Raw genomic sequence first — 13,452 nt, 5'->3', positions numbered from 1 at the left:
GTGTACTCCTCTTCTTCTGAAAAGGTAGAACAGAAGCATGAATATGTAGGAGTTGGGGATTTGGGGCCAAGTGTTGAGGAGGAAGAAGAGGGCCAAAGAAGAGGAACGTCAAAGGGCGAAAGAAGAAAGGAGAAGGTCAACTAGTTGCTGCAATGGCGCTGAGCAATCAGATCTCACCCTAGGAATATCTGTACTGGGAGCTGAGGGCTATAAATCAGCAGTAAAGTAAATGGTCAATGCTGGCAGCAACTGTTCTACTTAGTGCTTATGTGCTCCAGTTTCCTTGCTTGCAGCTTCAGCGTCTGCGAAGTGCCTTGCAAAGACTTTTTGCCAAAGACCCTTGTTTTATGTCTGATGTAAGACTTTTGCTTTGCTTTTGGGATTTTCCTTCTGTTTCTTTGCTGCTGTTTTGTTACATTGCTATCATTTTGCTGAAGTAAAGCTTTTTAAGTTGCTTTATCCCTTGTCTTAAGGCTGTTTCTGGGGCAAAATAGGGCAATGCCTTCCATAGATGTGGGCAAAATGTTAGGAGAGAATGCTTCTGAAACAAGTCCATATAACCCAGAAAACTCACAGCAACCAAAGTCTGTGATAGTGGGGGAAGTGGGTTCTGTTAAAAATGTCTACTTCTGCTTTTTGATTCCTCACCTTAAGTAGTAGTATTGTATGACTTTAAAAGTGACATTTTAAACTACTAAGGTTTTTGACTCAGAATTTAACAAATGAGTAACATATCAATAAGAATAACTGTGTACTTCAGTCTGGCATGCTCTATAAATGAAACAACTTCTAATTACAGAATCTGTCATACCAAGTAGTGGAACTTTTCATGTAAAACTACCAAAGAAGCATAATGTCGAGCTTGGCATCACCATAAGCTGTAAGTAAAAAAGAGATTTTTATTGTATTGTCATCATGTATGTTCCTGGATACATTTGATGCACTATTGAAAATTATTCTAGAGATATATATTTGCATTTTTGCTCTCTTTGAGCTTTTGAGAATCGACAAGTCAAAACTAGAGGTGTCACTTAGAATCCTGATTTAATATAAATATGATCCTCTGAAGTTCCCATGACCATTATATCTTTCTTTTTATAAATCTATTTTATAATAAATAAAATATAACCATAGACCAAAAGATAAGGAAATAAAGAATAAAATTTGAAGGAAATTAAGATTACTCCAGTCTCATTAGATTTTACTCCAGCACATATTTATGTACTACCTAAATACAAAATGTACATATCTTGATGTATGTATTGAAGGTTTAAAATTATTGTGCTGAAGGATTTTGAATATTGTAGGTAATTTCAGAGGATTCTTGAGGTTAATTATTTTTGTCTTCGTTTGACACATGTTCTGTTCTTCCAGATTAGTTTAGGAATGAGTCAGTATGGTGATGAGCAGTGTGAATAGTTTAGAACTGCCTAATTTCCTCAAGTTGCAATCAGGGCATTTGTATCACATTAATATCAAATATGTCATGTAATTGTTAAAATTGTTCAAATTCGAAGTACTTTAACTTCCAGAGCAAGTGGAAAAATAACTCTTAATACAGTGGCAAGCCATGAAGGACTATCATTGCAAAGGCATATATTATGCCTTATATTGCTAGAACTGAGAAACCCAGAAAAATGCAAGATTGTGATGCATAGTGACTCTTAACTTATTTTTCCTTATATAGGAGTATAAGGCTAAATCAGGTGCAAATCTAGTGCTGTGAAAATGTCCACTAGCACAGTTGGGCTGAATTCCATTATTGAGCAATATAGCTACAAAACCACTTGCCTAATTCTTGCATAGTGAAAGCAGTATTAGATGCCAGCTTTGCACCAACTCTGAAAACGTCCAAGCACTAGAATAATTGATAGTGCACTGGTGCAGAAATATCACACACTATTTGTGTGGAGCAGAATTTCCATTTGTTCTTAAGTTTTAGGACATTAGCAGTGGTCGATATGATCAAGTCTTCACTTGATTGTATTGACCAATGATCAAGTGGAGACTGAAATTGAAAAAATTGTATTCCCATTGACGATTGCAAGCTATGTTTTTGCTGTCTTAAAAACTGGAGTCATTTCATGTAGATATGAAAAAGGATATGATACATATAGTACCTCTGTGTTAGAGTGGTTTTAATAACAACAACCAAAAAAAAAAAGGAAAGCGACCTTTAAGAGATCCCAGGGTTTCCTGTTTAATTTAATTTGTTTGCTCTCAGTATTGATTTTTCAATAGAAAAGGACAGTATAGATCTTTCAGATATCAATGTTTATAACATGAGCTACTTTATCATAGCCAACTATTTTTAGAAAGAAATATTAAAAGATGTTCAAACCATCTATTGGGCTAATCAAATATTAAATTAATAGTTTCCCTCAAGGCAGTATGAGAAGAGAAAAGTTCACAAGCTCAGTGATTCATAAAGGACAGAATTTTAGTGGCTGTACATAGGGCTGCCAGAAGCCTGCCAGAGCTTATGTGTTTGCAGATTAGGATTCATTTTCAGTACACAACCCACAGTAGGATAATACCTTGATCAAGCCAACCTAAAACATGTTGGGGGAAAAGTAAATGCTTTTGGCATTTGACAGTGAAAAGCCAGCTATTTGAAAATATGAGGAAGAAAATGCAGTCCTGTTCATGTCAATAAGGGGCTGCGATAGCACAGTGGGTTAAGCCACTGATCTGCACAACTTGCTGACCAAAAGGTCTGTGGTTCGAATCCGTGGGACGGGGTGAGCTCCCATCGTTAGCCCCAGTTTCTGCCAACCTAGTAGTTCAAAAACATGCAAATGTGAGTAGGTCAATAACTACCACTTCGTCGGAAAGATAATGGCAATCCATGCAGTCATGTCAGCTACATGACCTAGGAGGCATCTACGGACAATGCCGGCTCTTCGGCTTAGAAATGGAGATGAGCACCATCCTCCATAGTCAGACTCAACTACACTTAATGTCAAGGGGAAGCCTTTACCTTTCTTATCCATGTCAAACAGATCTAAATCCCAGTAATTTTACTATACTTTATTTCCAGGTAAATAATACACAGGGCTGCCTCTTGAGACAATCCATTGGCCTTCAATAATTGTACACCTTTGTACACCTTTCTCTGAAGTACTATGCACTCTTTGTAACTAAAAGTCCCCAGAATCCAGCTAAGTCTTATATTGTGGGTGTGATTTGTAGTATAATATATCTAGAGGGCACCCCATTATACGAAACTGATAGATTTTTTAAGCTCCCTGGAATAGTAAAAAGGAATACATTTCAGTCTCATTTTTATGTTTTCATTTCCCTTCTGGGGGGAAAGAGAGAATAACTAATACCATTTTGAATGTACATTGTATAGCATGAATACTGATAATATAGGACTTCTTAGCAAAAGGTATGCTATGCCCAGTTGGCATGTTGTCCCTTTTATACTGCCGCATGATTCTTAAGAAAGAAATCCCATTTTCTCACATAGTCATAACGTAAAACACATTTCTAAGATTCATGTTTTCAATTTGAATTATGAATCTATGGATAGGATCCAGGACTCGACTTCCACGTTATTTATTTATTGTGTTGGAAGCGAATTGAGGGTACAATTGTAATGTGTTTAAGAACACAAAGTTAAAAACTTGACATTATTCTAAATGTCCTTTGGCCAGTAGCTGGCCACTTGGAGTACTATAAGAAGATCCTCCATTGTGCATGTGGCAGGGCTCAAACTGCATCTGTGGTTTGCTCTTCTCCACACTCGCATGTCGTGGACTCCACTTTGTAGCCCCATTTCTTAAGGTTGGCTCTTCATCTCATGGTGCCAGAGCACAGTCTGTTCAGCACTTTCCAAGTTGCTCACTCACCTTGTGCCCAGAAGGGAGTCTCTCATTCAGTATCAGCCATGGATGGATTGAGGTTCCAGGTTTTAGCCTGCCACTTTTGGACTCTCACTTGCTGAGATATTCCTGCGAGTATCTCTTTAGATCTTAGAAGGTTGTTTTTATATAAGTCATTGGTGTGCTGGCTGATATTCGAACAGAGGATGGGTGGGAGATATCATTGCCTTGGTCCTTTTATTATTGGCTGCTATTTCCACTGAAGAACAGCATAACTCAATAGAATATACAGACCCCATGCAAACCTCCAAACAGTTCTGAAAGGCTGGAAAGCCATTGAAAACTATTTTTTTGGATGGCATGTAGGGCTACAGTGAAGAGGAGAGAAGAATTAATTTTGTTAATAACACTAATGCAGATCTGGATTTAGCTTTTTATTGTGACTGCTGAACTAAGGCTTAATTAGGTAAATTTGTTTAATAGTCTGAGATTGAACATACTGATTTGACACATAAGTATTCATAGGAGACTAGAGCAAAAGTGTAATATATGAAAAGTAATGTGTAGTATTAAAGCACTTTTAAAAATCTTGGAAACCCCACTCTTTTTAATCTTATCTCTTCTTTAAAGCTTCAATAAGAATATCATAAACAAAAATCTTAGAAACCCCTTTATTTGATTTTATTTGTGTATTTTTATTACTCGGTGTCTCTCTCAGCAAAGAAAGATTCTTGTATAAATATTGTACACACAAACATTAACACTTATTAGCAAATGCCATGCAGTAACTTAAAAGGCCAATGGGATTTTGCCTGCATAAATAAGTCTAGTGTCCAGATCGAGGGAAGTTATCCTACCCCTCTATTCTGCCTCGGTCAGACCACACCTGGCATACTGTGTACAATTCTGGGCACCACAATTGAAGAGAGAAATTGAAAAGCTGGAATGTGTCCAGAGGAGGGCAACTAAAATGATGAAGGGTCTGGAGAACAAGCCCTATGAGGAGCAACTTAAAGAGCTGAGCATGTTTAGCCTGAAGAAGAGAAGGCTGAGAGGAGACTTGATAACCATGTATAAACATGTGAGGGGAAGTCATACGGAGGAGGGAGCAAGTTTGTTTTCTGCTGCCCTGGAGACTAGGACATGGAACAATGGCTTCAAACTACAAGAAAGGAGATTCCACCTGAATATTAGGAAGAACTTCCTGTGAGAGCTGTTCAGTAGTGGAACTCTCTGCCCTGGAGTGTGGTGGAGGCTCCTTCTTTAGTGGCTTTTAAACAGAGGCTGGAAGGTCATCTGTTGGGGGTGCTTTGAATGCGATTTCCTGCTTCTTGGCAGAGGGTTGGACTGGATGGCCCATGAGGTCTCTTCCAACTCTATGATTCTAAATGCAACATCTAGTTGTGTAGCAATATTTTAAATTTTAAATTGAGTATGTTTGTATGGTTTGTATTTCAGCTCCATCTAGTCGAAAACCAGGGGACCCCCTTGTTATTTCGGATATTAAGAAGGGAAGTGTGGCTCACAGGTGAGTGTTTGCAGATTGATAAAAGAGTTACTATGTTGCCTTCTTCCACATTCCTGTAGTTTTAAATAATCCACAAAGCTAAATGAAATTATTTGCCTTTGGGGTAATGTCTTTTAGGTCTCTACTACTTTGAGGATATAACAAATAAAACAATACAACTAATCTGAGCCAACAACAGCTCCAACAGTATGCTTCAACCATTACTAACCTAATGTATTCCATTTGTTAACAGAACTGGAACTTTAGAACTTGGAGACAAATTGCTGGCCATAGACAATATCCGGCTGGACAACTGTTCCATGGAAGATGCAGTACAAATCTTGCAGCACTGCGAGGAGCTTGTGAAGCTGAAAATTCGCAAAGATGAAGATAACTCTGGTATTCACAGTGAGATGGTTTTTAAAAATTGAATGCATATTTATTTTTTTAAGGCATAGATACATAAGAGAAACAGAGAGACTAGAAAATGGATGGAAATACAGTTTATTTCCATCCGGCCTATTGTAAAATATACAGGTAATCTGTATATTTGAATATAAATTGCTTATCTCAGCACTCTGAAATGTATGCAACAACAGCATATTCTGTCAAATGCTGAGAGAGCCAACTTTTGTCACTGCTCCATAATGGAAAATGGCTACAAAAGCCCTCTCTGCTTAGGTCATGTTTATTTCCGTGTCAATTCTGTATTACAAGTAGAAATGTTATTACTTCAATTCCAGGAATAATTTTGGCTCAGTGCTTCTCTAGAGTTTGTGCAATTTGTTTAGAAAATGTGTTCCAGGATCCAAGTGTAAATCCCTCCCTTCAGTAGCCTATATTGAGTATATCGGTCCAGTGGCGGGCAGAATGCAGTTTGGGATCGATTTATAGATCTGTATGTGATCTACCAGCAATAGATTAGCTGAGTGTGGTGGCACGCCCGAGCCTTTGTGGAAACTGTAGTGTCTGGCTTTATCAGGAGCTATCTGATATCTTCTGTTAAGATTAAGACCCTTAGTAGACAGAGGCACTTTGAGGCAGGGTGAAAAGATAACCAAATGAGTTTACTGAAGCAAGATGAATAGAGGGTTAACTCTACCCGTTACTATCATAGAATAACTTAAAACAATACATTACATAGAAGTTGCTGGTTGCAGGCATCTTTCTGGGGTCTTTGAAAGTCTCTTTTGCCTCTGGTGCCAAAGCGATAGTTATAAACTGTCTTAATCTTCTTTCCTGTGAAACTTGGCTGGCCAAACACTTCTGTTGTCCTTTGGACTGGTGGTATAAAATACTGCTAAATGCAACAACAGGAGAAAGTGCTAAAATGCCTGTTTGGACTGCTGGGCCTAAGATTCCAGACAATATGGAGGCCTCTAAGGCTCTACTTCAGGAAAGGCGAGGAGTCCAGCAAAGAACTCTGTGGGAAAATGAAATAGACCAACTGAGACTGGCCTCTGAGGGGCGTTTTAAGCTCCAATCAGAAACTAATACAAAGGAAAGTTTACACTATTGGGAAGGCCTATAAATGGAGAACTGAAGCAAAGGAGGAGAAGGCAAAACCAAGACTTCACACCAAGGTTTTCCAACCCAGAGTTATTTAAAAATAGAAACAAGTTTTGAGCAGTGGTACAAAAAGTGGATTGGATGATTATAAGACACAGTGCCAGCCATGCCATTAACATCGGCAAGATAGTTGTCTCACTGTTTCATCACACTAGAGAATGAATTTACTTTAAACCTGGTTGCTGCCTCCTGCAGAATTCTGTGGATTGCAGTTTAGGGAGGAGCCTTTAATGGCCTCACTAAACGACAAACCCCAGAATTCTGCAGGAGGCAGAAACTGGATTTAAAGCGGATTCATTCTCTAGTGTGATGAGGTTATCAGATAGCTGGACACTTACTTGAGTGACAAATTGGCTGCTGCCTATCCTGTTAGTGCTTTTGTGTCTCTGTTCTGCATAGTTCTCCAGAGTTGTGGAATTAACTGGCTTGAGGCTTGGAGCCTACCCACTGTCTCTGCCACCCCATGTCAAAAAGTAGAACAGGCAGTGGCCACACTGCCAGAACTCTATGTTTGCCACTCCATGCATCCAGCTTGCAAGTCAGCTGAGTACCAGGGCACCTGGTTCTGTGGTGGAGCAGGAGGTAATTTAGAAAATGACCTATGTTTCAGCATAGACCATTTCTCTAGTTACCCCTGGTTTTCCTATAGGCATGGCAATGTGGCAGCACTCTCTTAGGACCTTATCACATTGGCAGATGGATTTGTGGGGTCCCTGTGAGGGGCATGGAGAATCTGTTGCTCAAGCCCATATCATTACAGAAGTATATACTTCACAACTCTGAATCCATACTCTCCCTGTTAAAAACCTTAGCTGCTTCAGCACTCCTAACATCAGCAAAATGTACATCCAGTATGGCTTTGGTTCTCTTGTCAACATCAGCTCTTTTTAGCACGGGTTACAATAATTCTGACTGCCAGATGCAGAAAAAAGAGAAGCGTGTGTCTTTCAGTATTCCAATCCCCCAGTTTTGTTGGAGAAATAAGGAATTCATTTTCTACAGCTATGCCCTAGTTCAAGACCTCGTAATAGGATTTATGTACATTAAGATTAAGATTCTTCCAAGTTAAAAATTTTGCTGCTTGACAGCCAACGTCTGTGCAGAAAGCGCTAAAGAAATTCTGTGCATTCCACAGTATAATTAGAATGGTTTTTGGTTGAAAAGGCAAATGCTCAAACACATAAATTTGAGTCTATCTCACAGGATTCCATGTACCCTTAATCTATTCGTTTGTTTCCAGTCTAGTAAATATTATGATCCATCCAAATCTGCACTTGTACTGAAACAGCATGAGTGGCCTTCTGATGATTACAAGCCCTGATAATGTATCTTTTAGTATAAATTATATCAGTTAATAATTACTAGCTTCTTAATTCTAATGCTAAATTAATATGTGAGATATATTAAAAACATTTATCTATCGGGTGAATTGTGTGTTACTACACGACTTATAGTTAAGATGTGCAAGGTGTAATCCATTTATTATGTGCAGATGAAACCATTTAAATAGTATCATCTGCACATAATGACAGATTAAGGTAATCATAAATGAATATTTCACTATGCTTTATATTAATAACAAATACTCCAGAAAATTGCATCCCTATTAACCGATGCTATAAGAATGTGAATTCAATTGAAATATTTTTAAGTAGTTTAAGTAATTTTTGCACTGTGAATATGCCAACCCTGCCTCAACATCCATTTATTCTATATAGTCTGGATCAGCCTTTCATCTGTGAGAAACAGATTATTATTATTATTATTATTATTATTATTATTATTATTATTTCTTGTCCGCCTCTCCCCATGGCTGGAGGTGGGTCACAGCACAGTCAAAAACACACAAATACTATAAAATTTTACAAACACACATATTAAAGTAGACACCAAGAAAAATAACGTAAGGTGGTAGCAGGAATATGTATAGTTAAAACAGTGGTTCCCAACCTGTGATCTATGATCCCCAAGAACTAAAATATGATCTGCGGACTCACCGGTACTACACCGTTGCAACGAGAGCAAATGGTCTCATGAAACTCTCTTACAGTGTTGAAGCAACGGGGAGGGGAAAAGCTGACTACCTATGAAAGGCGCAACAACAAGCCTCCTGACAGCTGCTTTTCCTCCTCCCTTCCCCTGAGCAGAGCCGTTCCATGTGGTTCCTGGAAGCAGGGGCACCTTGGTGTCTTCATTTTTAGACCTGCTCCTGGGATTATTTGGGGTCCTGATTCAGAAAATTACATTGGATAGACCACATCAGTTCTAGATTATTTAATATGATTTTCTGTGGGGGAGCAGATGGCAACTACTAGAGGCATATGTTTTGTATCAGAAAATGGAGTTGATGTGGTCTATCCAATGCAATTTTCTGAATCAGCGCCCCAAATAACCAAATTGAATCTAAAGTTGACCAAAAAAACTGATTCGTAACCCTTTTGGTACTAATGTTGGAGAGTGGTGCCTGGTCAAAGTGGTCCCTGGTCAAAGTGGTCCCTAGTCAGAGTGGTTCCTGGTCCAAAAAAGGTTGGGAACCACTGGGTTAGAACTATATGTTTCCAGATATGCCAAAAGCATCTTAGTTAAGGAGGAAAGAGCAGAAGTGATACCTCCTTAGGCAAAAATCCCATAAAACACTGTGACAAGGAAAGACTAAACATTACATCAGTCCCAGTTCATCTCAATCTTCTGTGAAGCAGAAATGCAGCCAGGCTACAGGTGGACATAGCAGTCCTTACCCATCCATTGGGGAAAAGGAAAGAAAAAAATAATACACATTATTTTCTGCATAAATGGTGTTAAAATAGAAAATAACTAGGGTTACATATTTTTATTATGGAGTGGGACCTATCTGAAACTTCTAATCTACTCTTTATCCTTTACATAGAAATGTTTAGTGGTCCAGAAACTCCCAGATGGAACTTCTTTCTGAATAACTAGACCTGAATAGACATGGAAGATCTCACTCTTGTCAGATCTCTTGTCAGAGAAAAATTCAGTATTAGAAGTCCCTGGGATGGGTCCCTCAGTATGGACTGCTTACTATGGATGGTCAAGGCATTCGTTTTATCTCTATTGTTCCTGGCTTTTATCTTTAATGCATCCAAAGGCACTCGTCTGTAGATAGCACAGATGTGAACTATTAAATAATAGATTGAAGTACTCAGCATTACCTTGAAAAATCATTAGTGATCATTCATGTCAATTCCATTTCAAATGCACTGAAAGATCTGTGCCTATATCTTTGGATGTTCAAACGTTCCTCACATTGCTCATCAGTGTGAATGGCCCTAGACTGAGAGACCAAGCCACCAAAAACACAAGTCTGCAAGAATGAAAAAATAATTACCCCAATTGAATACCATAGCCAATAGTCAGACCTATCTAAATATCCCTTTCAAATGTGTGAAAATTCATCCTGCAATTGACATGTGATGTAGGGACAAAAAGATAGGTAGATAGAAACTATATTTCATTTATATGATCATGGCAAAACTTCCCAAAATAATATTTTAAATCCAATCAAAACTGAAACCAATAATAATAAACCATACTTCATAAACTTCATAAAATAAAGCAATACAATATTAGGCAAAAGCAACAGAATGAAGAAAATACTAAGGAAGTAGCTATTAACTTGAATTGTTTGTTTTTGTTGTGAGAGACAGTTCTAAAAAGTTGTTAAATGAGAGAGAGTTCTAAAAAGCATGACTATTGTTCCTTGAATCCACTTCATAAGCCATCAACATTCACTTAAATCCTAAGCTAACTTCAGAAATAGGAAGTAATTGGTTGTAAATCAATGAAATGGCATTTCTAATGGAAAGGAGCGACTTAATTAAATTAAATTTGAACCAAATGAATTGACATCATTTGAATTTTAGCATTAAATCCAGAATTAAGCTACTAATTATTTAAATGAGAGACAGTTCTAAAGAGGTGGCGTATTTTACATTTCCCATTTCATTCTTTTATCTAAGACTTGTCCTCTTAGATTTTAGCAAAACGACTTGCTTTTTGTTAGCTCTTCATGGATGGAAGAATTGCAGCGCTTCAGTGACAATTTGCAAATTACTTATTTTTTGTTTATTTGTAGAGCATATCAGTTTAATTAATTATATGGTTAGACTTTAAATCAACAGGTAATCAGGACAGTTTGGGAGGAGAGAAGGGGCCTTTGCATCCAAATTGTCCTCTTCTGTTCTGAATCACAGATGAAATAGAAGTGCCTCATCTGTCTCAGGAATTTTTTTTTTTAAAAAAAAAACATCTTAACCCTGGGACTTTTTCTGGAGATTGGGGAAGGAAATGAAATAGTAAGGGAGACATAATGGAGAAATAATAAAAGGGGTTTATGTAGGTGCATGAGAAATGACATTTTGAAAAGTTTGTGTATCTGTTTCCTTCTCTCCAACGATGAAAACAGGAACCAAAGGTGGGGTGTATGGGAGGAAAATCATGGATAGTATTTTTCAGATACATTCTGGTGAGGCTTTTAGTGCTGAAATTTAACTTAAATTGAAATGGCAATTTAATATAAATATGCCAGTTAATTGTCTCCTTCTAATGCAAATGCAATTGAATTAGATGTTTCCAAAGTTATTAACAACCCATTAAACACATTAAACATTTTTCTACTAACTTCCCACTTGTAAAGATATTCATGAAAGAAAGAAAAAAAACCCTCTTCTGTCTACTGCAGCCACCTACAAATGTTTTAACATTGGGTTGCTATGAGTTTTCTGAGCTGTATGGCCATATTTCAGAAGCATTTTCTCCTGATATTTCACCCACATCTGTGACAGGCATCCTCAGATGTTGTGAGGTCTGTTGACTCAAACAGACAAGAGTTCTTTCTCCCACCCTAAACACTGCACAGATATATAAGCCTCACTTGCCTAGTTTCCAACAGACTTCACAACCTCTGAGGATGCCTGTCATAGATGTAGGCGAAACATCAGGAGAGAATGCTTCTGGAACAGGGCCCTACAGCCTGGGAAACTCACAGCAATCCAATGATTCCAGCATGGAAGCCTTTGACAAGACCTTTTAATGTTGTTTATGAGGATACTTTTACCCTCCAGATTTAAGAGATTTCACCGCAAGAGCCATCCAGTCCTACCTTTTGCCATGTAGGAATACACAAATGAACCACTCTTGAAAAATGCCCATCCAACCTCTGTTTAAAGACCCCCAAAGAAGGAAAAGACATGATCTTCTGGGGCAGTTGTTCTGCTGTCAAACAGCCCTTAGAGTCAAAAAGTTCATCCTAATGTTTAGGTGTCATATCTTTTCTTGAAATTTGAATTGGTTGGTTTGTGTTCTAGTCTCTGGAGCAACAGAAAATGAGCTAGCTCCATTTTCTATATGGCATCCCTTCAGATATTTAAAGATAGCTATCTCAGCCTTGTCTTCTCCAAGCTAAACATTCCCACCCGAAGTTGTTCCTCATAAGGCTTGGTTTCCAGACTTTTGATCTACTTGGTCTCCTTTCTGTGGATGCATTCCAGCGTGTCAATATCCTTGAAATGTGGTGCCCAGAACTTGGATACAGTACTCCAGGTGAGGTCTAACCAAAGAAGAATAGAGTGGGATTACTACTTTGCTTGATCTAGACCCTATGTTCCTGTTGATGCCCAGAATTGCATTGGTTTTTGTGACTGCTGCATCAGACTGTTGACTCACATTTAGTTTGTGATCTAACAAGAACTCCTAGATCCTTCCTTAGAATTTACCATCCTACGTGAACAAGTCGTTGTTTTTCCAAAACAATGGTGTTCTGTGTCTTGTTTTTAAAAGTTTGCATGAATTGATACCCATCTATTATGGATTCCGTAAAAGTTTGCATGAATTGTAAATCTTTGTTTTATATTTCTAATTTATTATGTATGTTGTCTGCTTGAGGACCATTTTATTTATGGAAAGGCGAGGTATAAATATAACAAAGAAGTAACAAATAACAAAGCAAGGTTTTCTTTGTTTGGTGAATTGGTGGGTCTTCTATACGTTTATGCCAAGTCTTTCTTGCCTCTTGATAGAAAGCAAACAAGTCCTAGTTATTTACATCTCCATGGTGATCTGTACAGATGACTGCCCCGCAGCAATATAATAGGGAAGCTATGCAAAGCTGTCTGTTTACAAATGTTCAAGGAACTGTGGTAATTTGCACTTAGAGGAATATTTCCGCAGTCCAAATTTTCTATTTGGTAATTAAATCTGCTTTAAAGGACTCTGAAAATAACACAGAGGCTAAATAGTACCATAATTTTATCTTGCATTTGCATATATATAGGAAAATACATCAGGTAAAAAGCATGCCAGGATGAAGTAACAGGTTTTAAAACTTGGTCATAGAGTCACAGAAGTGGAAAAGGCCTCATGAGCCATCTAGTTTAACACCCTTCTCAATGTTTAAAGTTTTCCAGCTAAAACATTCCCAGAAGATGTCCAGATTTTGATTCAAAGAATGATTACAAATGTCATTGTCACTGAAGTCAGACATAGGTTTAAATGCACAGTCGGCCTTCCATATATGTACATTTGTTTTTT

General features: G+C 37.9%; 1 protein-coding gene across 9 annotated transcripts in view; it reads left to right on the top strand.

Annotated features, from left to right (window-relative positions):
* GRIP1 (glutamate receptor interacting protein 1) overlaps positions 1-13,452 on the top strand; it is a 463,528-nt gene that overhangs the window by 424,904 nt on the left and 25,172 nt on the right. For all 9 annotated transcript variants that reach the window (XM_060777502.2, XM_060777497.2, XM_060777500.2 and 6 more), the window contains 3 exons: positions 800-880; positions 5,286-5,355; positions 5,588-5,733. In XM_060777502.2, the coding sequence (XP_060633485.1) occupies positions 800-880; positions 5,286-5,355; positions 5,588-5,733 (297 nt within the window). The remainder of the gene's footprint in view (positions 1-799; positions 881-5,285; positions 5,356-5,587; positions 5,734-13,452) is intronic.

Source organism: Anolis sagrei, chromosome 5, assembly GCF_037176765.1.
Source record: "Anolis sagrei isolate rAnoSag1 chromosome 5, rAnoSag1.mat, whole genome shotgun sequence".
In the NCBI taxonomy this organism is placed as follows: Eukaryota; Metazoa; Chordata; class Lepidosauria; order Squamata; family Dactyloidae; genus Anolis; species Anolis sagrei.
This window is presented reverse-complemented; position numbering and strand designations above follow the sequence as displayed.